The sequence below is a fragment of the Mytilus trossulus genome, chromosome 7 (assembly GCF_036588685.1).
Source record: "Mytilus trossulus isolate FHL-02 chromosome 7, PNRI_Mtr1.1.1.hap1, whole genome shotgun sequence".
Classification (NCBI taxonomy): Eukaryota; Metazoa; Mollusca; class Bivalvia; order Mytilida; family Mytilidae; genus Mytilus; species Mytilus trossulus.
In genome coordinates this window covers 74,766,577-74,794,039 of record NC_086379.1, presented here as the reverse complement: position 1 = coordinate 74,794,039, position 27,463 = coordinate 74,766,577, and the positions used below count along the sequence as shown (strand labels likewise).

The following is a 27,463-nucleotide window of genomic DNA, read 5'->3' as shown; positions in this document are numbered from 1 at the left end:
AACGTATGTTTTTTGTGCGTTTAATGCATGTTTTTTACAACATGCATATAACAGGCGTGCAAAAACATATATTAAATATGCGTTACAAAACATATGAAATACTTCACATGTGTAAAACGCGTGTTAATACAAACTCATGTAAAATACATGTTTTACATGCGTTTTACATGAATTTCAAAATTATAAATTTTTTTATGACTGATTTTTTTATCTTTGGCTTATATGTTTTATTTTTATTGTGGAAATTAACAATTTAAAAATGAAAGACACGATTAGAATCCCTCCTTTATCCTTGGTTGGAAAACCCCTTTGAAAAATGGGCTTTTGGCTGGATCCGCCACTGAAGAATGTAATAACTTGAAAGTTTGAAAAATAAATGAAAAAATACGAAAACATGTCTGCCTAAAATATTCAATATCTTAATTTTAAAGCATTTGGTTAAGTTTGAATAGACAAAATTCACACATGGTTAAAATGAAATGCTGTAAAGTATGTAGTTGAAACAATGTATTAACTGACTTAATATACATTGTGATATTTGATATGCTGTCATTTATTGTCTTTTCCTTTACTTCTTTCTCATCATTGATGTCCTTCAATAGCATCATAAGAGTATATCATCTGACACAAATTTGTTAAATTCTATATTTTGATTCAATTCATATTAAAGTTCTATTCATCACAGTCCTGTTGCTGCAAATGACTGGAACTGCTTCCTGGCACAGTTACTTCTTCTTTTTAATCTGCCCAAGACATTTCCATGTGACAATTTCTTCTGTAAACATAAAAAAGATGATTAAGTAAAAAGACATTTGTGATGTTTATATAAGAGATGTCAAATTTCACAAGAACTGAATGTAACTGAAAGTTAAAAGTTCATGAAAGGCAAAAATATAATGAACATTCTTATGAAAAAAATGTGCAAAATCAACAGGTATATATTCTTGAAATAAGTAACAAATGCAGTTTTCTAAAGCTAGGCTTGAGAGAGCTCACAATAGTATTTTTCATATCATTTATATTTCCAAGTGGCAACATGTGTACTAACTACTATTATTTAACTTCACCAAAACATTGTATGGGAAAAAGAATGTGTAAACATGTAAAAACATGGATAAAATGAAAACTTGATGCATTTACTTTATCCCTGCAATGTGTTGTTTTGCAAGACAAAATTTTAAAAAGATGAAAAAGTACTAACCTAACTAGTTATGCAAATGCAGTGAAAAATTTGCAGCTAGCATATATATATAGACATAATAAAGGACAGATTTTTTTTCTGTAAAATTCCTGTTGCATATATGTATATTCATACCTTCTTCAGATGAAGGATAATTTATAGCATGGCACATTTGGTATTAATTTTGTCTGATTCAGTAAGCAAAATATTTACCACTTGATATCTCTTCTGATTTATTGTTTGTTGGGATGCTGTCCCACTAAAATATACTTTACATATTCTTTTATTCAAAAACAGATAAACTATTAAACAAAAGTCATTGCAGAATAAAACTTCTTACCTGAAGAGTCCATTTTTCTCCAGTGTTGATTACAAGTACATTTTCTTTTCTTTTCTTTGATCACGTTTTTTAAACATTGTCTTGTCCCAAATTTTTTTTGTTATTGCATGTATTGACTTGCTTGGAAACTTTAATAAAAAATATATCAGTTTATTAGATAATTAAAAATGTTAAACAAAAATTGTAAAACAAATTGCTCTGATAATTACATCTATACATATATATATATGTTTATGTGTATGGGAAAAAATGGTTTATATATTAATGTTTGAGTTTTTATTAGCTTTTAATGAGCTTTCAATACTAGTAACTGAAAGTACTATTAAGTTTTGATTGTTTGTCTTCATGTTAGATGTTTTTTTTAGCTTTGTTCCAATTCAATGAATCAAAACAATTTCTAAACGATTTCACCACTTTGTTCCTCTTTTGTGCTGTTACACAACAGTCCCAGTACATGTACATTCTATTTATGCCTGTTCTAAGTCCAGATGAAATTTAGTTGTTGTGGGATGCAGTCTGCCATTTTTGATTTACCTTGGCAAATCATTTAACATTGTGTCATGTCATTAAGCCTTGATGGCCTGTTATACATTTTTTTGTAGCTGACAGTATGAGCTTTGTTCATTGTTAAAGGTATTAAGGTGTCCTATATAGATGCTTAAATCCAGTTCGTATGGACATAAGTAGATAGTAATCTCATAGGCAATCATACTACATTGATCTCCTTATTTTCAATATCATCATTCAAAACTGTATAATTTTTAGCACATGTATAATTAGTTACAAGAAATATAACTCAAGTTACAATCTAATGTAGCTTCAAAGCTGCCAGTGTAGTGTGCATTTCAACAAAAAATTGTATATATATCTTAATTTTTTTAACACTGTGTCTGAATTCTGGTCATTTTGCCATGTTTGGCACCTGGTCAAATGGGCACCTTTGATAGTCAATATGGCATAAAAAGTCAAATCCACCCCTTTTTAATTCGGGTAACCCACAGTGGTTACGTCCACACCCAAAATTACTATTATGTTTTGCAAGTGAACTATTGAAGACTCCCATAATTGTTTTATAAACTATCTAATATAATTGAACTGATCCTTAAACCTCCTTTGAAAAAGAAACCATATTTTTACATGTAGAATCTAGGTGCTCTATTTATATACAGTGCTGGATCTCCATCTACCATTATACATTTACCCCTCCCCCCTTTTGTGGGGAAAATTTTGTTGATTATATAGGGAATCATTGGAGCATGACTGGAGCGGGCCCCCGTTAGGTCAGTCAGAAAAAGTTATGGATCTGCCACTGAAAAGATCAGGAAAATCAGGAAAGGCAGATTATTTTAAAAAAAAATCTGTGATAAAATTTAAGTGTTTTCTCTTCTTTTTTTCCTCGTCTGTATTACCTTATACAGCAGTAGAGAAAAGTACCAAAAACTTCTTTCATATAAAAGATGAAAACCGTTTTTAATATAAGGTGGCAGTTAAAAAATCAATTGCAGAAATTTCCTGAAAAAAGGTGCCGATTTGACTTAAATGGGCTTAAATAAGGTGACGAATTGACCAGGTGCCCGTGTGTTTAATATCATTATGTGTCCAGTAAAATTAATTAGAAATTACAGAGTTTTTTTTTCATGTTAATTGATTCACAGTATCGATATACTTACACTGATTGAGACTTTGCAAAATTGTAGTTATACCGTATTTTATTGTACAAAAATAACCGCGGGAAATACCATTACACTGACATAGAGACTCCGAGGAAATTACGGAATCCACATTCATATAGTTTTTTAAGGTCCAATCGGTTACATACAATTATTAATCATGTTTACTTGTTTTAATGACTTATGAATCTTCGGATAGATTTCAATCATTTAATGCCGTTTAAATGGAATCTTAAATGTTTCGTCTTTGGTTTAATATTAGCCCGTACGGTTCACCCGGAAACGAGCGTTCAGACAGACGACACTGATATTGACATCATGATTCGTGAACGCAAATTTTATGGAAGAAATGAGATGCAGCAACTACACAAACCCTTGGATGCAGCTAGGACAATGTAGGATATCTTCAATCTAGGACACTAAAGACAAGATGTGTAAGAATTCAACTTTAATATTTTATTTGATTAACATTTCATAAAGGATATTTTGCCATTTCCAAAACTGATTTATTTATCCACAGGACTATCCTATAGGAGTTTGAAATCCTATCAAAAATAACGGCAAATATACCTCACTTGAATTAGTCCGAGATTACTCTGACGTCCAACGGCTGTTTTGCCAGACAAGCTGGGTGTGTTCCACCGGCCCCAGCTTGTCTGGCATAACAGCCGTTGGACGTCAGAGTAATCTCGGACTAACTTGAATATGATTATCACAGTAGAGCTTCACCCGAATCAATCTTCTGTGATTCATCCAGTTTTAGTAATTGAATTATAAAGACATGCACGAACTTAGGCAGCAACCATTTGATTTTCGTGGGGGGGGGGGGGGGGGGGGGGGGGGGCTATGTTGTTTTTTTCTGTGCAAACTTTTTTTTTCGCCTTCGGCAGAGACATATAATACGTCTCTGCCTTTCGGCGAAGAACAATTTTTTAGCGACAAACCGAAAACATTTTTTTTCTTTCAATTTTAGCATTACATATAGTGGCAGCTGAGGGTGAAACAAACATTTTTTTTTCTCAGGGTCCAAAACAAATATTTTCAAAACCTGGAAACAAACTTTTTTCCAAAAAAACCATAGCCCCCCCTCCCCCCCGAAAATCAAATGGTTGCTGACTTAAGTTAAGACCTAGTTCAAATAATTATGACGTCTTGAAAGACTATTATATTTTTTTTCTTTGACGCCTTACTTTTTCAGGCGTCAAAGAAAAAAATTATAATAGCCTTTCAAGACGTCATAATTTTGTAAACAAGTTAAGACCGTAAAGTAGAACCAGATGACCATTTATGCTTACACTTCCCGAGCACCCCTTGTTTTTGGAGGGGTTCGTGTTGTTTATTCTTTAGTTTCCTATGTTGTGTCGTGTGAACTATTGGTTTGTCCTTTTCATTTTTAGTCATGAAGTTGTCAGTTTATTTTTCGATTTATGACTCTGGTATCTTTCGTCCCTCTTTTATCTGTTTATAACCATTGAAATGTATAATCAGAGTTTGCGAAAAGTGTCAGTCCTCAGGATTTAACCACCAAGATGTTTTAATAGACTTGATAGTGAGGACCAGTAGATTTTCTCAAGGACCACCAAGAAAAAAAGAATTGGCAATAACGACACAATAGCATTATACATGTACCACACAAAATATATCGTATAAAAAGAGATTAATGAAGCAGTTAAACCCTCACAGGTGGGTCAGACAAGCTTTTACTGTCAATGGCATTCGTTATCCTATATAAAAAAACAATATATACATTTACAAAAAATGTAGGTTAGCGATCGCTATTGACAGTAAAAGCTGGTCTGGCCTACTAAACAAGCCCCTGTCAACCACTAAAAACAATAAATCAAGCAGCTTCGACTCCATAATAAATGAGATGTTCAAACGCAGCCAATCATATCTGCTTAAATGTTTTGTCATTGGCAATCATATCACATCTCCTATTTTTATAGGACAACTGCAAGTTCAAAATGGATGATCATAGAAAAATATCATAACATACATGTATATATGATAGAGAAAAAAAATTCTCGGATAAGTATTTGTGGATAATCAATAAATGCCAGAGATTTTAACCTCACTGCAATAATATATAATATTGTAGCACTTGATACAATCAGTTTTTATCATTATACTAAGGTTTGTTTTAATATATAAAATATTTATACACCTGTTCAAAATATGTATGAAAAAGAAGATGTGGTATGATTACAATTATCCACAAAAGACCAAAATGACACAAACATTAACAATTATAGGTCACTGTACTGCCATCAACATATTCCCTCAACCAATATAGTGAGTTCAGTATAAAATGCACTTCTTAGTTTAATTATTTGATTGACATGAATTGTTTATACTGATATCTGAAATATTTGCCCCTGAGACTTTATGCAGACTGCCTTATGTAGGCATTCAGAATTTAAGGCACTGTTGGTCCATCTTTCAGGATTACATTGGATGATGATCAATTTTTGTTTCCTTGTGTTAAATTTAGTTTACAATTGCCACTATTGTTTCAGATAAGGGTACAAGTTTGGTACCATTTAAACGTTTAAAACCCCTGCAGTTGTGTGTCACCTGTCCTTAGTCAGGAATCTGATGTTTAGTAGTTTTTGTTTGTTTTTGTTTGTTGATGTAGTTACTAAGTTACTAAGTTTTTCTTGTTTCTTCTTTTTATACGCCCATTTATAGGAGTACATACATGTATGTATTATGGTATACCGTTGTCTGTCTGTCCATGGTCAACATGTTGGACATGAATTCATAAATGCTTTAATATAACCATTTTGCATAAAACTTCATGAACTTTGGTGAATTTGACATGAGCTCCCTTTCAATTTTTATAAATTTTATATTTTAAGTTTCTGAGTAGCAGGGTTGTTCATCAAAAAAGGATGATTCTTCAGTTTTTAGTCAATAACTCAAAAATGTTTTCTCCTACTTGCAAGAAATTTTGGTGATTTTTTTTTAATATCTGTTGACATGAACTCCTTTTCAATTTTTATAAATTTTACATTTTACGTTTCTGAGTTACTAGGTTTTATATCCATAAAAAAGGTTGATTTTCCAGTTTTCGATCAATAACTCAAGAATGTTTTCATTTTCTTGCAAAAAATTTGGTGAATTGTTTATTTCTTCTGACATGAGATCCCTTACAATTTTTATAATTGTAGATATTGGGTTTTTGAGTTACCAGATTTTATAAATTTATAAAAAGCTCTATGTTGAAGACTGTACTTTGACCTTTAATGGTTTACTTTTACTTGTTTTATAAATTGTGACTTGGATGAAGAGTAATCTCATTGGCACTCATACCACATCTTCTTATATCTATGAACTTCATTTTGGCTTTCACATGAACACTGTAATTGTAAATTAATATGAAAATAGTTTCTGTTAAGATTTTTATGAAATGGATTTCTTTTTATCCTTTAGGCCAGTTATCAAATTTGACCTCCCCTATATCATGCAGGAAGGTACATGTACATGGATGTTTAAAAAATTCCACAAATGGTGAAGAAAATGACATGGGAAGACGCCTGATAAATGTTTCAAGTAAAATTCAGCAATTGTAAGTATATTTTTTGTATGGTGCAAATTTTTAGCTTACCTGGCACGAAGGGCCAAGTGAGCTTTTCCCATCACTTTGCATCCGTCATCGTTAACTTTTACAAAAATCTTCTCTGAAACTACTGAGCCAAATTAAACCTAACTTGGCCACAATCATCATTGGGGTATCTAGTTTAAAAATGTGTCCGGTGACCTGGCCAATTAACCAAGATGGCTGCCATGGCTAAAAATAGAACATAGGGGTAAAATGCAGTTCTTGGCTTATAACTCAAAAACCAAAGCATTTAGAGCAAATCTGACATGGGGTAAAATTGTAACCAGGTTAAGATCTGTTTGTCCTGAAATTTCCAGATGAATAGTTGTTATGTTGCTGCCCCTGAATTGGTAATTTTAAGGAAATTTTGCTGTTTTTGGTTATTATCTTGAATATTATTACAGATAGAGATAAACTGTAAGAAGCAATAATGTTCAGCAAGGTAAGGTTCACAATTAAGTCAACATGACCTAAATGGTCAGTTGACCTCTTTAGGAGTTTTTGCCCTTCTTAGTCAATTTTTAACCATTTTTTGTAAATCTGAGTTTATATCTTTTACAAAAATCTTCTCTTCTGAAACTACTTGGCAAAATTAATCCAAATTTGGCCACAATCATCATTGGGGTATCTAGTTTAAAAATGTGTCCCTTGACCTGGCCAACTAACCAAGATGGCCGCCATGGCTAAGAATAGAACATAGGGGTAAAATGCAGTTTTTGGCTTATAACTCAAAAACCAAAGCATTTAGAGCAAATCTGACATGGGGTGAAATTGTTTCAAAAACAATATGTGGCCTTTCGTTTTTTTATACGACCGCAAATTTTGAAAAAAATTTCGTCGTATATTGCTATCACGTTGGCGTCGTCGTCGTCGTCGTCGTCGTCGTCGTCGTCGTCGTCGTCGTCGTCGTCGTCGTCGTCGTCCGAATACTTTTAGTTTTCGCACTCTAACTTTAGTAAAAGTCAATAGAAATCTATGAAATTTTAACACAAGGTTTATGACCATAAAAGGAAGGTTGGTATTGATTTTGGGAGTTTTGGTCCCAACATTTTAGGAATTAGGGGCCAAAAAGGGCCCAAATAAGCATTTTCTTGGTTTTCGCACTATAACTTTAATTTAAGTTAATAGAAATCTATGAAATTTTGACACAAGGTTGATGACCACAAAAGAAAGTTTGGGATTGATTTTGGGAGTTTTGGTTTCAACAGTTTAGGAATTAGGGGCCAAAAAAGGGCCCAAATAAGCATTATTCTTGGTTTTCGCACAATAACTTTAGTTTAAGTAAATAGAAATCAATGAAATTTAAACATAATGTTTATGACCACAAAAGGAAGATTGGTATTGATTTTGGGAGTTTAGGTTCCAACAGTTTAGGAATTAGGGGCCAAAAAGGGACCCAAATAAGCATTTTTCTTGGTTTTCGCACCATAACATTAGTATAAGTAAATAGAAATCTATGAAATTTAAACACAAGGGTAATGACCATAAAAGGAAAGTTAGTATTGATTTTGGGAGTTTTGGTCCCAACAGTTTAGGAAAAAGGGGTCCAAAGGGTCCAAAATTAAACTTTGTTTGATTTCATCAAAATAGAATAATTGGGGTTCTTTGATATGCCCAATCTAACTGTGTATGTAGATTCTTAACTTTTGGTCCCGTTTTCAAATTGGTCTACATTAAGGTCCAAAGGGTCCAAAATTAAACTTAGTTTGATTTTAACAAAAATTGAATCCTTGGGGTTCTTTGATATGCTGAATCTAAAAATGAACTTAGATTTTTTATTATTGGCCCAGTTTTCAAGTTGGCCCAAATCGGGGTCCAAAATTAAACTTTTTTGATTTCATCAAAAATTGAATAAATGGGGTTCTTTGATATGCCAAATCTAACTCTGTATGTAGATTCTTCATTTTTGGTCCCGTTTTCAAATTGGCCTACATTAAGGTCCAAAGAGTCCAAAATTAAACTAAGTTTGATTTTAACAAAAATTAAATTCTTGGGCCTCTTTGATATGCTGAATCTAAACATGTACTTAGATTTTTGATTATGGGCCCAGTTTTCAAGTTGGTCCAAATCAGGATCTAAAATTATTATATTAAGTATTGTGGAATAGCAAGTCTTTTCAATTGCACAGTATTGTGCAATGGCAAGAAATATCTAATTTCACAATATTGTGAAATAGCAAATTTTTTTTTAATTAGAGTTATCTTTCTTTGTCCAAAATTGTAAGCAAGAAATATCTTATTGCAAGATTTTTTTTAATTGGAGTTATCTTTCTTTGTCCAGAATCAACTTAAATCTTTGTTATATACAATATACAATGTATATTCACTTTTTACTACCAACTGATAAATTTAGATAATCTTTACCATTCAGTGATAACAAGCAGTTTTTTTTACATCTTAATATTTTATGATGTATTTAAATGAGTAGTTATTGTTGCAAACTCCATTAGAATATTTTAATTGAGATTAGTTTTGGAATAAGGGAAAGGGGGATGTGATTAAAAAATTGGGTTCAATTTTTCTCATTTGAAATTTCATGAATAAAAAGAAAATTTCTTCAAACATTTTTTTGAGAGGATTAATATTGAACAGCATAGTGAATTGCTCTAAGAGAAAACAAAAATTTTAAGTTCATTAGAACACATTCATTCTGTGTCAGAAACCTATGCTGTGTCAACTATTTAATCACAATCCAAATTTAGAGCTGAATCCAGCTTGAATGTTGTGTCCATACTTGCCCCAACCGTTCAGGGTTCAACCTCTGCGGTCGTATAAAGCTACGCCCTGCGAAGCATCTGGTTGCTCTTTGCGAGACTTACTGTATTGAATATGAACTTTGTAAGACAACTTGCTTTCAATACATTATTTATGCTGAAACTTATTACTATATATATATTAAGGTTACTTTGCTGTTACAATCAGCTGACAGTCTGTGCCAAACTGTTTAAGTGTTTGTCTGACCAAACAGAAATTTGAACTTTTCTACTAAACATTCAACTAAAACCTCTTGAAAGTTCTTTCTTTCTGAACTGCTTTTTATCTGAGATTTGTTAGTGAGACAGAGTTTGGGATTCACTGCTGTTACAAATAGTAAGGAGAATTTATAAAAAAGGATAAAATGCAGTAGAGAAACAACTGATAAATTATAAGGGGTATATATCAATGAATCAACATTAGTAAATACACAGCAAAAAAAAAACAACTCGTACAATTGCAAGATGGCCCATATATGGTATTTTGAACCTTATGGAAAATTGACCATTAGGTCAAAATACAGCTATTGTAATTTAACCCGCCTTGTATGGAAAATTGAACATTGGGGTAAAATATAGATTTTGGCTTACAAAAAAAGTATATCTCTGAAAACAAAGCATTTAGAGCACATGCAAGAGGGGGCTTCATCTGTGTCCCATGGAGACATTCCCCACTAATTTTCTTTAAACTCTTGTGAAATTAATTAAGCATATTTAATTTAAAAAACAAAATAATGAAAATGGACTAACTGACATTTTGATAAACCAACTATTTATAGTGAATCAGTGTTTTATTTAGAGATGTCTAACAGGAAGGAACATGATGAACGGCATATAAAAAAGATGTGGTATGATTGCCAATGAAACAACTATCCACAAAAGACAAAAATAACTCAGACATTAACAACTATAGGTAACTGTACGGCCTTCAACAATGATCAAAGCCCATACTGCATAGTCAGCTAGAAAAGGCCAAACACTGATAAGACAATGTAAAACAATTCAAACGAGAAAATGGCATGTATTACAGCTGATTTCCTTCTGCTTGCAAAGTAAAACTTTGGTTGGCTTGCTTGCTTATTTTGTTAGTATAATTGTTTATACAAGCTTTGTGAATAAGATTGACATCTTTAAACAAATTATGTATAGGCATATTTTAACCTGTATACATGGTATATATTATATTTGAATTCAATTGGGTGTTATCCTAATATGTTTGCACAATATACAAACAAAGCAAGCAAGCTAACCAACATTTTGCACTTCATGCATTAGGAAATTAGCTGTAACCCTTTATTGAAAAACACTGTCATTGAGAGTGAATTGAAACTATTTGTACCTTTACCATGTTCATAATTAATACAAAATGACATCTTATAAAGAATGTATCCAAAACTTCATTTTATTTCATATTTATGTTACAGGAGTTTCTGGAAAGCCAAGCATACATAACCAAAGGATATTTTCATAGAATGGACTTCTGTAGGCCAAAAAAGTAGGTTTGTGTTTAAATATATATTTATAATTATGTAATATTTGGAGAGAGATTTAAAAAAAAAATGTTTTAATCCATGCAATCCTTGCCTTTCCTAACACATTGCAGTTGTTAAAAGTTTCACGCAAAGTGGAAAGGGATTAATAGAAGTTGCAAAACTTGTTTCCCAATCCACTATAAACAAATATGTTTAAACTAAAAGTTTCATGGGTATTTAATACCTATAAATAAATGAACGAAAAGTTCCAACTAACATCTTATGGTAATAACACTTTAAAAACTGTTCGATTTTGTAAGTAAAAAGATCAGTTGTGGTTACGTTTTGTATTGCAATAGATTGTTTTTATTACAAATATTCATTGTGCCCAATTTTTAGCTACAATTTTTTAATATAAAAATAAGAAGATGTGGTATGATTGCATACTGCCAATGAGTCATTACTCTCCACCAGCATTACCAGAGACCATTGAAGAAGAATTTAAAATAAGCAAAACTCATGCCAAATGTAAAACCAAAAATCATGTGTCTGAGACTTAAATATCAATCAGTACACATCTAATGGATTTAGTGAATATACCGCCATTAGTCATAGGATAAGAACATGATCTTGTACAATGCCAAAATATAGGTATCAACAGTTTGTAAAACTGGTAAACATACATATGTGTATAACAATAATATTTAGTTTGGTTTTAATTTACTGATAGCAAAACAAATATTTATATTTATCAAATACTTTCCAGTTTTATTCAAATATGTTATATCAAAAGGAGAAAAATATAAAAAAAAGTAGATGTGGTATTACTGCCAATGAGACAACTCTCCACAAGAGACAAAAATGAGACAGAAAAGCATGTTTTAAGTCACTGAGGTTATTTCATTACAATTAAGTTTAAATGTATGATTATGAATATTATTGTTTTCTTTTCAGATACAGACAACATCAAGAAGAGTGACATTTAGAAGAAAGAACATTCAATTGATAATGTTATTATGTCAACAACAAAAACATAAAAAGTTGATTGTAACGTTTTGAGAATGCTGTAAATAAAAGTAGAGTGAAATCAAAATCCAAGTTTTTTTCAAATTTATATTCTGCAACAAATAGACAACAGAGAGAAAAAATATAAATATATTCTTAAGCAGATTTATTGACTTTTTCATTTAATATGTTTAAAAACAATTATACAATCTCAGATCATTTAACATGCAAGGGAAACAACTTCAAAATTGTATTTAAATTGATGCCATTAATACACTTTTTGGGTTTTCCTTTTCATATTACATGTAGCCAACAAATGTGTACGCTTTAGTTTAACCATGAGTAACATTTTAACAAAAATTGTCAAATACATGTACAACATTCCACAAAATTTATTTAAGATAATTTTGACCTCTGTATAAAAGAGTTGTGGTATTACTGCCAATGAAACTACAGAGACCAAAGATTGTAGGTTTTTATTCCATCAAATATTTCATATCATTGTCTTTTCAAACATCTTAGTGTCAAATGTACTTGATAAAGGTTTTAGAAACATGAAAATCGTGTTACAGACATTTCTTTTGTTTATTGGTGTTTTCAAACAGAGCTAATGAAAAGTGAAGTCTTGTCTGTAATATGATACTGATGTTGCTTGTTGAAAGGAGATTTGTGGTCAAAATAACATACAAAGATGTTGTATGTCTGCCAATTGGACAACTACCCAACAGAGTCCAAATTAAACCGATTATGTCTAGGGAACAGCCTTCAAAAGTAAACAGAAGTCGTCTTGGTTTTGTGGAACATATGGAATGTGAACTAGCTAACTTGACAAAGGTTTTATGGATGATTTGAAATATATGCATTATACGCATGTTTGTTTCACACATGTTATACGCATCATTTAAAACGCATATTATACACATGTTTCTTACAACACATGCTTAACGCATGGTTTTGAAACATGCGTTTAACATTACATATATTTTTCATGTGTAAAACGCACGAATAACACATGTTTTTAACATGTGTTTTACATAACATGTATTATTCATGCGTAAAACGCATGTTTTTAACATGTGTTTTACATAACATGTATTATTCATGCCTAAAACGCATGAATAGCGCATGTTTAAAACATGCGTTTTACATGTGTGGTAGGAAAAAGATGTTTCCCATGCGTTACCAAACACATGTTTTACATTTGAAAATATACGTAAAACATGCGTGACACTTTTCCCTGTGTAAAGCTCCCTTTCATTTTTTTTTAATTTCAGATTTTAAGTTTTGGATTTATGGGGCTTTATTCATAAAAAAGGGTGGATTTTCAACACTTCGGACAATAACTCAAAAAGGCTTTCACCAATGTCCATGAAACTTTGGTGAATTGTTTATATCTATTGATGTAAGCTCCCTTTCAATTTTTATAAATTTCAGATTTTACATTTCCGTGTAATGAATTTTTATGCTTAAAAAAGGGGGGATTTTCCAATTTTTGGACAATAACTAACACTTTCACAAAATTTTATGCAACTTTGATAAATTGTTTATATCTATTGACCTTAATAGTGCCAATTTTTTTGTGCATTTTTATTTATTATTTTTTGGGGGGGGGGTATTTGAAAGGGCTCACACTATTTCTAGTTGATCATATAAATTCATTTAAAGCATACAAGGCAAGTTAAAAGGGCAACTGGCCTATCACGCGCTAAAGGGCAGCCCTTTATTTAAGAATAATCTTATTTTTGTCTTATTTTTTTTCAAACATTTTTTTTTTGTAGGAGAAACCTGTAGTGACCCAGGCTATCCAGCTGGGGGCCTAGCTAACTTGATGATGAACAACACATTTCAAAATTTTCAGAAGAATGGATATATAAGTTTCTCTTGTGATAGAGCTGGCTTTGTCCCTGATACTTTAACCAAGATTTCCTGTAACGAAAACATTTCTAGCACTTCATTAAACTGGGATAATCAAGTACCAAGTTGTGTTGGTGAGTTAATTGATATCAAATATATTGATATTTGTTGTAATAAACAATTTTAAACATTTAAAAATTCAATGAAGGAATGACTGTAATATTTTTTCTGTCTATGAAGAAATAACATAAAAAATTTTGTGCACACTGAATAACGCGCTACAAGCGTTATTTCACAGTGTGCACCACATTTTTTTATGTTATTTCGAAGAGACAGAAAAAATATTATAGTCATTTCTTATAATTAAATTCTAAATTCCATTTTAAACCGTAGAAAACCATGAAAAAACGTTCGTCACGGTCATATGACTAAATTATGTCTATGGGCTCATAACAAAATAACGTCAGCCTATCAGAAGACGTGTTACATCCAAAATTAAATTATTACATAAATGATTCAAAATGGAAAAATAGAACAAAAAAGAACCACATATACTTTCATTGGGCATATAATTTTCCTCCAATAACTTCATCTTTCTTACTATGAAAATTCATTCTTATTTAAAGATACTTGATAAAAAATTCTGTAAAACGAAACCACCAGTATTAAGCAGAAATAATTATGGCTACATTGAGTAATTTTACAATATTTCGGCAATATGCACATAAATGACAAGGAATCTAGAATAGTTTTAATTTTTACAGAAATAAATGATTCCGCAGACATTAAAATCTAAGCTTTTTGTGCTTCAAATCTCAAAAATAGAATTTTTATAAATATAAAGCTCAAAACTAGAAATGATTCACAAAGATTATTATTATGATTTTCAGATGTCACGAAACCAGTATTCTCTGGTTGCCCAGACAACATTACAGTGAGGGCATACAGTAAACTATCATTACATTTTACACAGCCAAACTTGTCAGATAATTCTGGTAGCATTAAAGAGTTAACCATTGAACCAGTGAATGCAAACAGTACTTTAACAGTGGACAGAAAACCATTTACTGTGAAGTACACTGCCAAGGATCATGCAGATAATGAAGAGATCTGTAGCTTTGAAGTATTCATTGAAGGCAAGTTATTTAGACAAGATATAGCACCAAGGATGGTAGAAATAATGGTCAGAGTTTCAAGATTGAACCGCCGGATTAACTCAACTGCCAGTTAAATCTGAACTGCTGGTTAACTAAACTGCCGGTTCACTCAACCGCCTGTTACCATATCTATATAAATAGGGTGCAAACATTAATCCACCATTCTGCCTCTGATGAAGGTTCTTTTTGGACCGAAACCGGTCAGGCTATAAAACATCACCATCACTGTTAATTATGTGTATTGGTATATATACTATATTTTATGCTTTTACATTTTTCTCACTGATACACATAGTTAATATGGCTTCTACTAACGAAAGCTCCATTAGGAGCTAATTTGTTTAGAGACTACTAATGTCAGTACACCTTTCCTATATTGCCTTTCAAGATTGGCTAATCGATAAGTTATTAGTTCACTACCTGCAAAAGCAGACAGGGTTTACAGGTTTTCCCTCTATCCATCACTCACTCAATGTACCTTTAATTGTTTCTTGTCAGTTTCCACAATTTTTATGTCCATTCATTCGTCCTTCTATGGTCGTCTGTTCATCAGTCTCTTTATCTGTTCACTCATCTGTGTCTCTTTATCTGTTCACTCATCTGTCCCTCTTCAGGTTAAAGTTCTTAGTCAAGGTAGTTGAAGTCCAATTGGGGGGTAGGAGGGGTCCTGATCTGAAATCCCAGGCGTAAAAACATGAAAACCAGAGTTCCTGTGTTTAAATAAATTTAAATCCAGACATCCCGAAATTAAAAAAAAAGAGTTTCCGGAACCCCGAAAGGGTCAATCCCGAAATCCTGAGCTTAAAAACACCTGATCCAGGAGTCCTGATAAAGGTCCTATCCCCCTTCATATTTGGTTTGAGCATTTGCAAGTTTCATAATAACAAATAGGCATGACATTTCTATATGTAAGCAGTTTATTTTTCCTGTGATTAAATTCTGTTTCTCATAAACAAAACATGGTAGAAGTTAAATATTGAGATAATTTATGTTGAATATGAAAGTAATATGGATTATAAGACCTTTATGTAATTCATAAAGTACTTGTTTTATCTAGCAATGTCCAGATATTTATTTCATTTATTTTTAGATTTTCAGATTTTTATTTAAGAACTAAATTTCAACTGTGTTTGTTTATCTCATTACAGATGAGAAACCTCCTAACATACAAAATTGTCCGTTGAGTAGGATAGAATATGTCGAAAGTACAAGTCACAATATCCCCTCAGTAGTAGGTAATAAGATAGTGGTGACTGACAATATAGACAATGTAGATGCAGTAGTCACACCTGAGACATTTATAGCCGATGCCAGCAATCCCACAAGGCAGATGGTCAATGTCAAAGCAACAGACAAAGCAGGCAATACTGATCAATGCTACTTTGAAATCTATGTTAGAGGTACGATATTTGTTAAATTTGTGTTGAAGATTTATTTTTTTGTAGTAGGCCATTTTGGTTTTTGATTTGATTTTGGTTGAACTATCCAATTTAAGGTGGTACCCAACACTTTAACTAAAACTAATTTGGCTCGTTTAATTTTCTTTAAATTTTGACAAAGTATTTACTTTGACTCCTTTGACAAAAATATACTGAGTGCCAATGAAAACGCAACACTTGGTTTTAACAAAATAAAATTTATATTAGAAATGATAATCTTTCAAAATAAATTGATCTTGAAAATTAACAATTCTAACAGTAGATCGATATCAAACAAAAATGTTTCATTGTCATCTTTCAGACGCTCTAGGTAAACGAAACATCCAATGTCGAATCATCAACTCACAGTCCTAACAAAACATGTTACAACCCCATTGTGCAGCGCAATCTCGACAGCGCCGTGGAATTAATCATCCCAGACGTTTAATGTGATCTCGAGGAATGTTGTTCCACTTGTCCCGCATATCAAACTCAAGCTGACTTTATGATATTGGTGGTAGTTTTCATCGTCTAAACCATGTCCAATCTGATGCAAAACTTGCTCGATCGGACCAAAATCGGGCGAAACACATGACTTTTGGCCAAGATGGGTGCCAAATGTCTATGTAACCACTACTGACGGTTTTTGGTACAAAACGAATGATTTTTGGTCTACAGAATTCGATATTTACGCCTTACAGCCGTTTAGATGTCACTTAGGAAAGACTTTGGTGCTGTTAAACAATTTCTGTGCAAATGGTGCTTTACTGAAATTGCTCCAAAGGATCTACCGTGACCATCATTGAACTCTTGTGACCTTTGTACACCTATCAGAGTCAATATCGAATATGTTAAAGACCAAATGTATCGGTCTGGCTGAGCGTATCTTGCTTTTTGTACCCCGGTATGTCGTTTATCATTAAATGATTCATTTTGGTTGAATTTGTGGATGATTTGGATTATTGTAGAGGCTACAAAATCAGTCTTCTCGTAATTGTATGGCAGTGAAAGGCTTCCTTGGATCATGCCCAAAACTGCATGTGGCTGGTCGTCAGAAAGTCCTGGCATTTACTCAGATGTTTATTGCAGTTTCCGTACAATAAGGGCGGGAAAATTCATGACAATAGCCAAGCTTTAAATGACAAAATCGTGAAAATGGTGCGTATGTTGAAAAGCGGTGAACTCGGTTTATGTTCGTTCAAAATAACCCTTACTTCGCATTTGTTCCAAAAATCAATCAACCGTAAAGTTGTTGTCAATTGTCTTAAAAGTCATTTTAAACCAACTATACAAAGTTCTAATATAAGTAAAATAAAAATTATAAGATTTTTTTGAAAAACAAAAGTGTTGCGTTTTCATTGGCACTCAGTATATAAAAAATTCAAAAAAATTGAACCAACTGTTTTATCAGAAAAATTACACTGGTTAAATAGCAGTTTGACAAACACATATTCTGATCTTTGAGAAGCTTACTATTTCCTTCACAACACAATGGAATTAAAACGTTTAGCTGAATTTACAGAGTTATCTCCCTGTAGTGTTAGGTATCACCTTTAATTAAAGCAGAGACATATAATACAAGAGATTGGCAACTCGGCGAAATCCCGTGATTTCACTCGGCCAGATTTAAATCTCGCGAGATTTCTGTGGTTAATAGAGTCTTTATCAAAGTATTAAAGGTGCTCGAAGAAATGGTGAAGTTGAAGCATGAATTAACTGTTTCAGTGTAAATTTAACATAATTAATTGAATAATTTTAGTTCCGACATACGTTATTATGTATTTCAATGTCATTTTAATTTTGATTATTTGTATTATTGAAAAAGAGACATTATTTGATATTGTATTGAAAATACGATATTAAATAATTAATACGTAATAAATTTTATGTCTTGGATCAGAGTTAATTTTATTTGATTGTTTCATAATGGGTTTCTATTAAATATACACCTGTCTCGGAGACATAATGTCACAGTGTGACATGTATATTCGGCTTGAATTATCCGATGGTCAGGTAAATCACAACCTGTTAAAATGAGTTTTATTTGACACCTGGTACACACGAAGTAGTTACACCACAGGTGTACACACTCCTTCCGAAAATATTATTTACAAATTATAAAATTAAATAATGTGTAGCAAAAAAAACTTAATTTGTTTGATAAATATCGTTTATCATGATATACTTTGTCTTATATTTATAATTTGTATAGATCATTAAAAAATGATTACTTCCTTGGTTCATTATTAATTTGGCTTGTATTGGGTTGATTTTTTTATAATTGTCTGTAAATTGTTTTCTAATTGTGTTTTTCGAAATATTATGAGCTTGCATTCAGTTGTTTTTATGATTGTCGGTAAATTTATGGTTTCTCCTTTTCACGGATTGTGTATTTTGTTAGGACTTACATTTGATGATCATTTAATAGAAAATTGCAATATAAGTCTCACTTTTGACCTCGAATATAAAGGGATTAACCATATTGTAAGCGTAATGCACATGTTTCCCTTCTTTTTTTTTACTTTTAGACTAGTTAAAATCTCCTTTTAATTTTGAAACACACATGGACATGTGTGAATATTTAAACATCATTTTGACTTGATTGCCCCTTTTTGTTTACTTTATACAAACTGCACGAAAATGTGTCTTCCTTTGTTGTTGGTCAGGCTGATTTAATTGATGCTTGCTTAACGTCCAGTGGCAAATATTTCATTTTTTTTTGTTGTTGATCAGGTTGATTTAATTGATGTTTGCTTAACGTCAAGTGGCAAATATTTAATTTTTTTTTTAACATATTGATGTGCGAGTGTATGCCATTCATTTTTTTTGTACAGTATATGCAATATAATGTCTAACTCTCCACACGAAACCAAATGATACAGACATCAACATTTTAAGGTGACCAAAAGGCTCTAAGCAATGTGCAAAATTCATATTGCACTGTCAACTATACAAGGTCTATTTAAGAAAAAGGTTTAACACATCAAACAAGAAAACTCACTGTCTTATTTATGAACAAAATAATAAGAAAAAATTCCAAATATGATATATACAGCAACACACCCGTGAATTACAGTCAGACTGAGAATCAGAACATGGACGTGTATTTATGTATACAATATATCTAGAATATCACTACACATTATTCCATCCTTTTTCAATAACTAAACCAAAATGTGAGAGAACAAAAACAATTCCAGGTATAAATAATATTTTTATTATCAAACATTTATTCATAATGTTACTGTCAATGATAACTGAGAGTTTTATGATCATTTCCCTGCAACTGATCAGGTACAGTTTAACTATGCAAATTTCGGTATCTGTACGGCTAAGGATATATACATGTATCAGCGATGGTAACTTGTAATAAATTGCATACAGTGAAAGGGAGATGGCAAGATTCTTCATCTTTATTGTGTGTCTCATTGACTGCAAATATCTCATTTTCTTGTGCAATCAGTTGCTCTGTGCCTCTCACTGGTGCTAGAAAAAAGAAACAGCATGACAATCAAATTTAAGCGTTCATATTTTTTCATTCTCTTTCCATCTTCAGTGTGGATTGAAACTGGAACAGATGTCTCCTCCATACTGGTACCAACAGCTGTTCATGGTCGAGGATTACTCTCTTTTTAACTCCATTTGTTAATTTCTACATCTTTTCCTCTTTGGCATTCTAAATTAAAAAAAAGATAGAGTTGAATAGACTATTTGTCTTACTTGTAAACTTTACTTCCTACATGTATGTCATACAACATTCTGCCGGTTTTTATTATGCTAAATCAGAGAAAATTAGTAGAATAAAAAATCACAAGACAAAAAAAAATCCGAAATAATCTTTTGATAATTGTTTGTATATATGAGAGTATTCTGTTCCATATTCAATTTTATTACATAATTCATATTTATCCGGAACAAATTGAACTGGACCGATTTCTTAAATCACCGTATTTATCGACTACCTATAATTTATGTGACACCGTCCGCTTCAATATTTTCAACACATGGAAATGGACGACATTTTAACTTTCTGAGGAAATCGAGACATACCACTGTCAAGTACGTTTGATTCAATCATAAACTGTGAAAATTAATCTGTTTAACTCCGTTATATTTGGATAAGTAATTTATAAATACATACGAACTGTAAGTTATTTAATTCCGAGAAATGAACTGTAAATTCTACTTTCGTTTTTGACTCGATTAATAATCTTGTATTTAACTTTCATATTTAATTCGTACACATTGTAAAATATTGTATTTTTATTTCTTTCAGTTTACCAATCTACTGACTACTTGTAACCTTTCTGGTGGAATATATTAATTACAATTTATCAAAACAAGTTGTGTTCGTTATATATTCATCGAGATTGCGATTGCAGTCACCTGGTTAAGCTAGTTGAGTCCGGCTCAGCATAGAGAGAAATATCTTTAAAACATATATTCATATTAAAGTTACGAAATGTGTTATTATATTTGAAAAATGAAGATTTATTAAATTTTGATAATACATGTACAAAAGAAAGACTTATTGGCACCATGAAGCCATTTAAGTGCCAAACCAGTTTGACATTTTGTTTTTTGTAACAATTATTTGATCATCTTTGATATGTTGTGATAATTTTTGTATACAAATTTGGTTTGTATACAAAAGTTCAAGAATAGAAATAAGTATTTTTTGTTCAAGGAAAATAATCAGAAAAAATGAATTGTGACTTTTTGTCCTGTGACTTTCTGGCACTGTCCTTCATTCATACAAAAGAGTATCGGAATAACGGCATATTTGAAATCAGAGAAGTAAGGACAAGAGGAAACATCTTATCAAAATATCAAGATTGGAGAATGATGGGGTGCTAAAATAAATAAAGTATAGAGAATGATGGGGAAAATTTACAAAGAAAAGAGAAATAAATTGGGAATGTCTACATGTCCATGGTAATAAAATATATGCCCCGCTGATCTTATTTTAACAAGAAAACATTTGGAATAAATACAGGCTCATTAAAATGCATATTTATTCTATAATTTCTAAGTTTTATGAAAAAAGGTAAGTCCCGCATAGCCGGGTTTGGGTCTCAATGTGAACAAAATAAATCACCTTTGATGGTATTTTATGAAAACACTATTTAATCAAAGTATACGAAAATAGTATCATTTTAACAAGATATCAATCAGGAAAAGAATAACACTATGGAATTGCATTTATAATCGTAAGTTTCTAAGTTTTATGAAAAAAAGGTAGTTCTCGCATAGCTGGATTTGAGTATTAATGTGAAAAATAAATAAATCACCTTTGATGGTATTTTATGAAAACACTATTTGATCAAATAAACGAAAATAGTATCATTTTAACGGGATAAGAATCGGGAGTAGAATAACACTATAACATTGCATATATTATCGTAAGTTTCTAAGTTTTATGAAAATAAAATGGTGGGCCACACCGGTTCTACAGCATTGAAAGAGGGGAAGCTGAATGGACCGAATTTAAATAGGTCTGCATTGGATTATTATCATCATCTAAGCACATTATAGTATAAACAAATCGGTGGAACTAGTTAGATGTATCTTTTGAATATACTTACATGCTTTAGTTGTGAAAGCAATTGACATAAACGAGAAAACAAATCTGTAAGGGTATCGTCTCTCTTTACAACAATGGCGGAATTTTCTCATCTCGATCCTCCTTCATCCCAGGTCACATCATAATCCCAAGCACTTCCGGTGGCCAAGTGATTTCATTGGCCGTTATATAGACTCTACTACGAGTTGCCAATCTCTTGTATTATATGTCTCTGATTAAAGGTCCAAAGATTGTGTGATTTTGATTCATTGTTAAATTTTAGCTTCAGTTTTAGGTAGTTTTATGTGATTATATTAATGCAAACGTATTGTTTTTTTTATTATTTGTAGTATCAACTTGTTCACCATATTACCTACCAACCCCACAGCATGGTAGTAAAACTTGTACTCCAAAGAAAGGATTGATAGGAAACACTGGCTATGTCTGTACCATAACATGTGACTCAGGGTATTATGTGTATGACTGCCCCGACAAGAGTGTAGTTTCCATGGAATGTGATAAGGGTGGTGACTGGAATCGTCCAATCATATCTGCTTGTACACAAGGTAAGGATAATATACAACTGATATACTTGAGTGACAGGGTTATTCTTTACTATTATTACATCTTGATTTCCTATATAGTGAAAAAATAAATAAATGATATTACATTTTAAATACATTCAATATTCTCATTCCTCTGATGTTATAAAACAATTGGCAATTATTTTTTTTTTAGCTCACCTGGCCCAAAGGGCCAAGTGAGCTTTTCCCATCACTTTGCGTCCGTCGTCCGTCGTCTGTCGTCCGTCGTCGTTGTTAACTTTTACAAAAATCGTCTCCTCTGAAACTACTGTGCCAAATTAAACCAAACTTGGCCACATTCATCATTGGGGTATCTAGTTTGAAAAATGTGTCCAGTGACCCAGCCAACCAACCAAGATGGCCGCCATGGCTAAAAATAGAACATAGGGGTAAAATGCAGTTTTTGGCTTATAACTCAAAAACCAAAGCATTTAGAGCAAATCTGACAGAGTTTAAACTGTTTATCAGGTCAAGATCTATCTGACCTGAAATTTTCAGATGAATCGGACATTCCGTTGTTGGGTTGCTGCCCCTGAATTGGTAATTTTAAGGAAATTTTGCTGTATTTGGTTATTATCTTGAATATTATTATAGATAGAGATAAACTGTAAACAGCAATAATGTTCAGCAAAGTAAGATTTACAAATAAGTCAAATGAAGGAAATGGTCAATTGACCCCCTAAGGAGTTATTGTCCTTTATAGTAAATTTTTAACAATTTTCATAACATTTGTAAATTTTTAGTAACATTTTCCACTGAAACTACTGGGCCAAGTTCATTATAGATAGAGATAATTGTAAGCAGCAAGACTGTTTAGTAAAGTAAGATATACAAACACATCACCATCACCAAAACACAATTTTGTCATGAATCCATCTGCTTCCTTTGTTAAATATTCACATAGACCAAGGTGAGCGACACAGGCTCTTTAGAGCCTCTAGTTAGATGTTATCAGTGACATTGAATCAAAACAAATTAAGAATGCATAAAAAAATATCTAATTTTTTTCACCCTTTTATATTTACCAAAAAGTTGATGTATTTAAAAGGAAAACTAATAAGAGAATTTAAAAATCTAAAATATTAAACTTGTGCTTGACATAATGAAATTGTTTTTAAAAATAGTTGGTCAAAGTCTTTGTTTATTGAGTCCTTAAGTTTTTGTCCCATCTTTAAAGCAAGACATAGGCATTCTATTTCTAGTGTTGGCTGATGCAACAATGTAATGATTTCTAATAAGATCAGTTTAGGAACCAGGAGAGGTTGGTCAATAATATTTGGTATGCAGTTGTATTAGCCTTGGTACATCTCATTTCTGTGCAGATTATTTGGCCCTGACCCCTGTGCTTCAGTTATGGTTCATTAACTTTGAATATTTTGCATTTTAGTTTATTGTTATTTGAATTTATACATTTGCATTTTATTATCAATATAACAAAAAGGTGAGACTCTGTTTTAGGGTGGATAAGTATTAGAGATTTAGAAAGGCAAGTCTTAAATTTAGAGATCATACAAACATATTTTCTGTTTTAGGTTATATTCAGGCAAACTTCATTCAGACTTTTGATATGACCTACAATGCAGTTTCCAATATAACAGACAATTGTACATCTGATTACCAGAATGCAATTGAGGCTTTAATTCCTTCACCTCTGGGTGATATCCAGAATGCATGTACTGCATCATTTCCAACTATGGTGGTGGAATTATCTATAGCTTCCTCATCCGTAAACATAACTAGTGATGAGGTATGTTACTATCAGTCCTGAGGTAGTGTAGGTACTAACATTATTTATACCATGGGGAGTAAACATGAACTAGACAGCATCCAAATAAATGAAGAGGTCAACATACGACCTTCAAGAATTTGATTAATTGTCAACATGGTATAATTGCCAGGTTACTCGTGTTGAAACTTATACACAATGCTTATTACTACCAAACACAGGTCAAGTAGGAATAAGGGGGCTTTACAAGTCTTCAATTTTGTTCCATTAATTATTTTGTTCCTTTATTGATGGAAAATTTGGCATATTGACAAATTTTCTGTTCCTGTATTCTATTATTTGCAACAACCAACTTATACACAATGCTTAATACCACCAAACATGTGATTTGGGTGGATAAACTTTCATCATTTTTATGTCATGCACCTTGATTAATGTAAAATTGTCCCTTATTAGAAGTGACTTTTATTTCATGTTTAATTCATAATTTACTATGATTTTAGTAAGATTGAGTGAAGTAATCTGAAGAAATTGCCCAATATGAATTTGCAAGATACATTTCAGTTGATGGTCAAGTTTACTATGACCATAGGACCTGCAGGTTTCACAACAGAGCAATATAAGATGTGTGCAAACCTTACTGAGGTTCACTTAGTGAATTCTTCTATTGGTACCATTACCGATTTGGCAGGATGTCCAAATATCAGCGCTGAAAGCAATTGGAGTTCACTAAGTTTCACTCAAGTATCTACTTGTAATGGCAGTAGAAAGTATGGCGATATTGGCGGAAAGGACTTTTGCTGTAAGTTTGTCAATATAAAATGCCAATACAGAGAAATCATATGTTAATGGGGCACTAGCTACGAGGGTTATAAAACATCTAAAATAGGATATTTTTTGTTCAATCATTACTGAAAGTGAAATAGTGAAATAATTATTTGTTTTTAGCAACAAGTATGGTTCACTTTTGACAAAATAAGCTAAGAAATATTGAAGATTAATTATTCACTTGCAAGTAAATAATTCAACCGCATTGAATCCATAATCATGTGAACTTCAATTTGAACTCTTAGCTAGAAATAGATAACGCATGAATCAGTCATTTAAAGGAAAAGAATGTTAACATTGAAAGTGAAACAAAGGTAAATAATTAAGACTTTTAATAATTTGCATAAATGTTTACGTTGTTATAACAGACATGTGACAGGGTTGTCATGTCACAACTGGAGATTTGGGAATTTTCAGCTGGAGTTTGGGCCTCATAACTGGAGTTTTTTTATCGACATTTTTATCAACGTACGCAATGGTTTTTTGGTGTTTAAACTGAATATTTTCCTTTTTTGTTAATGATTCTATGACTCCACAGCCATTTTTACTTGATAGAAATAGTAGATAAGGGGTTTTTAAATATTTATTTATCATATATATAGTTCAAGAAAAAGTGATCAGCCATCATATATAATTGGTAAAAAGTATCTCTGCTTATGCTTCATTGTCAATTTTGGTACCACTAACTGAACTGTGGTGTAGAATTGATAGAGTTGTGAGCTTTCTGGTGGGTTTTCTGTCTCCATATGTTTGGTCAAGTCATAAGGGTCACCATAGTCAGCTTTGCAACAAGTGTAGTAGGCATACATATCATATTTGAGTTCATTAAGATATTTGTCTTGAGGTTAAGTAATATAACTCTTCAATGTTTTTAACAGCATCACAAAAAAAGTCGTTGTTTATACAACTTTAATTAATCCATTGTCAGAATTTCACTTTTAATCATCCAGGCATGTATCTTAAACTTGCTAGTTGATCACCAGGTAATTGCCAATACTCTTTTATTGCTGTATATACCGTCTAATCCTTTAATAGATAACTCGAGGCTATTTACCTTTTGACATCAAAACAGGTAAAGGAAACTTCCGTTTTTCTCGGACTTTTCCGATATCAATTTCGAGTTTCTCGGACTTTTTCCCTCACAGTATCAATTTGGTAAACAAAAATTTCTACTGAAAATTTTTCGAGGTTGACATTTAAAAACAGCGGAAGATTTCAAATTTTAACGGGAGGGACAGAAGAGGGTCTTAAAAACGGGAGATTTTGACTCCCGCCGGTAGAATCACATGTATGTTATAATTCAAATATGAGTATATTGGTCAAAACTGTGAACATGAAATTGACAGCTAGTGCCCCTTTAACAGGACAAAGTTATATATTTTTTAAAGGAAAAATTATAAGGTATCCCTAAAACATTAAAAATATTATTTTAAATTCATTGTATAAATTTGATATGCTTATTTTATGCTGTTTCTGAATCTTGAACATTTTTATAGGTATATTGTCAGGCTCCCTAAAAATCTCTTCTTTATAGCAAATACTGAATATTTGTTAATTTTGATAAAAATTTATAATGGTATTGTAACTGTTTGAAATAGGTAATATATAGAAAATCAGTAGAATAAGGAGATGAGACATTTGTATGTTTTTTGTGTCCACTCTTGTTTTCAGTGGCCTGTCCAGAAGGAACTTACATAACAGACCAAGACACTTGTGATTTGTGCCCAGTGGGAACCTATAATAGTTGGACTGAAGTTCCTACATGTATTAGCTGTCCTACTGGTACTACTTCATATACTAAAGGAAATGTTTTTCCTGCATCTTGTACAGGTATTGCCTTTACATATGTTTTTACTGTCTTGAAAGCTAATATTTTCTTAATGAGTTGGTTAACAGATTATTAATGATTCAATATGTTAAATAGTTTTACTCAAATTTGAATGTGAAAAAAGCTTCTGAAACTCATGACTTGCATTTAACCAAAATTTAACAACTTAGATTGATTGTTAGCCATGAACAATCCAGTATACTTGCCAACAGTTTTAGTTGAAATAGGTTTATTGTGAAAGACAGGCCATTTCTTTGTTAAGATATATTTTAAATGACTCAAGAAGACTAATTATTATCTGATTATTTCTTTCCAGTTTTATCCTGTAGTTCAGGACACTATTCCTCGAGTGGATTTCCCCCATGTAAACCATGTCCATTAGACACATATTTTGTCAACAGTACAACTTGTGAAAAATGTCCAGTTAATACAGAAACAGAGATACGTGGTGCTGTCAACCAAACACAGTGTAAAAGTATGTTTAT

The 27,463-nt window shown here is 31.9% G+C and overlaps 1 protein-coding gene and 2 long non-coding RNA genes across 4 annotated transcripts in view; 2 read left to right on the top strand and 1 right to left on the bottom strand.

Annotated features, from left to right (window-relative positions):
- The window catches only part of LOC134725804 (uncharacterized), a 145,342-nt gene that overhangs the window by 42,859 nt on the left and 75,020 nt on the right, over positions 1-27,463 (top strand). For both annotated transcript variants that reach the window (XR_010108602.1, XM_063589972.1), the window contains exons 24-31: positions 13,799-14,008; positions 14,765-15,010; positions 16,180-16,431; positions 22,363-22,578; positions 24,129-24,343; positions 24,887-25,124; positions 26,822-26,980; positions 27,295-27,453. Coding sequence is in view for 1 of the 2 variants with exons in the window: in XM_063589972.1 (XP_063446042.1) it covers positions 13,799-14,008; positions 14,765-15,010; positions 16,180-16,431; positions 22,363-22,578; positions 24,129-24,343; positions 24,887-25,124; positions 26,822-26,980; positions 27,295-27,453 (1,695 nt within the window). In the remaining variant the exon portion in view is untranslated. The remainder of the gene's footprint in view (positions 1-13,798; positions 14,009-14,764; positions 15,011-16,179; positions 16,432-22,362; positions 22,579-24,128; positions 24,344-24,886; positions 25,125-26,821; positions 26,981-27,294; positions 27,454-27,463) is intronic.
- Positions 202-3,269, bottom strand: LOC134725808 (uncharacterized). Its single transcript, XR_010108604.1, has 3 exons — positions 3,191-3,269; positions 1,521-1,648; positions 202-775 (listed from the first exon to the last, which is right to left on the bottom strand). It is a non-coding gene; the product is annotated as an uncharacterized LOC134725808 (long non-coding RNA).
- Positions 3,425-12,185, top strand: LOC134725807 (uncharacterized). The gene is made up of 4 exons (XR_010108603.1): positions 3,425-3,624; positions 6,623-6,758; positions 10,968-11,038; positions 11,970-12,185. It is a non-coding gene; the product is annotated as an uncharacterized LOC134725807 (long non-coding RNA).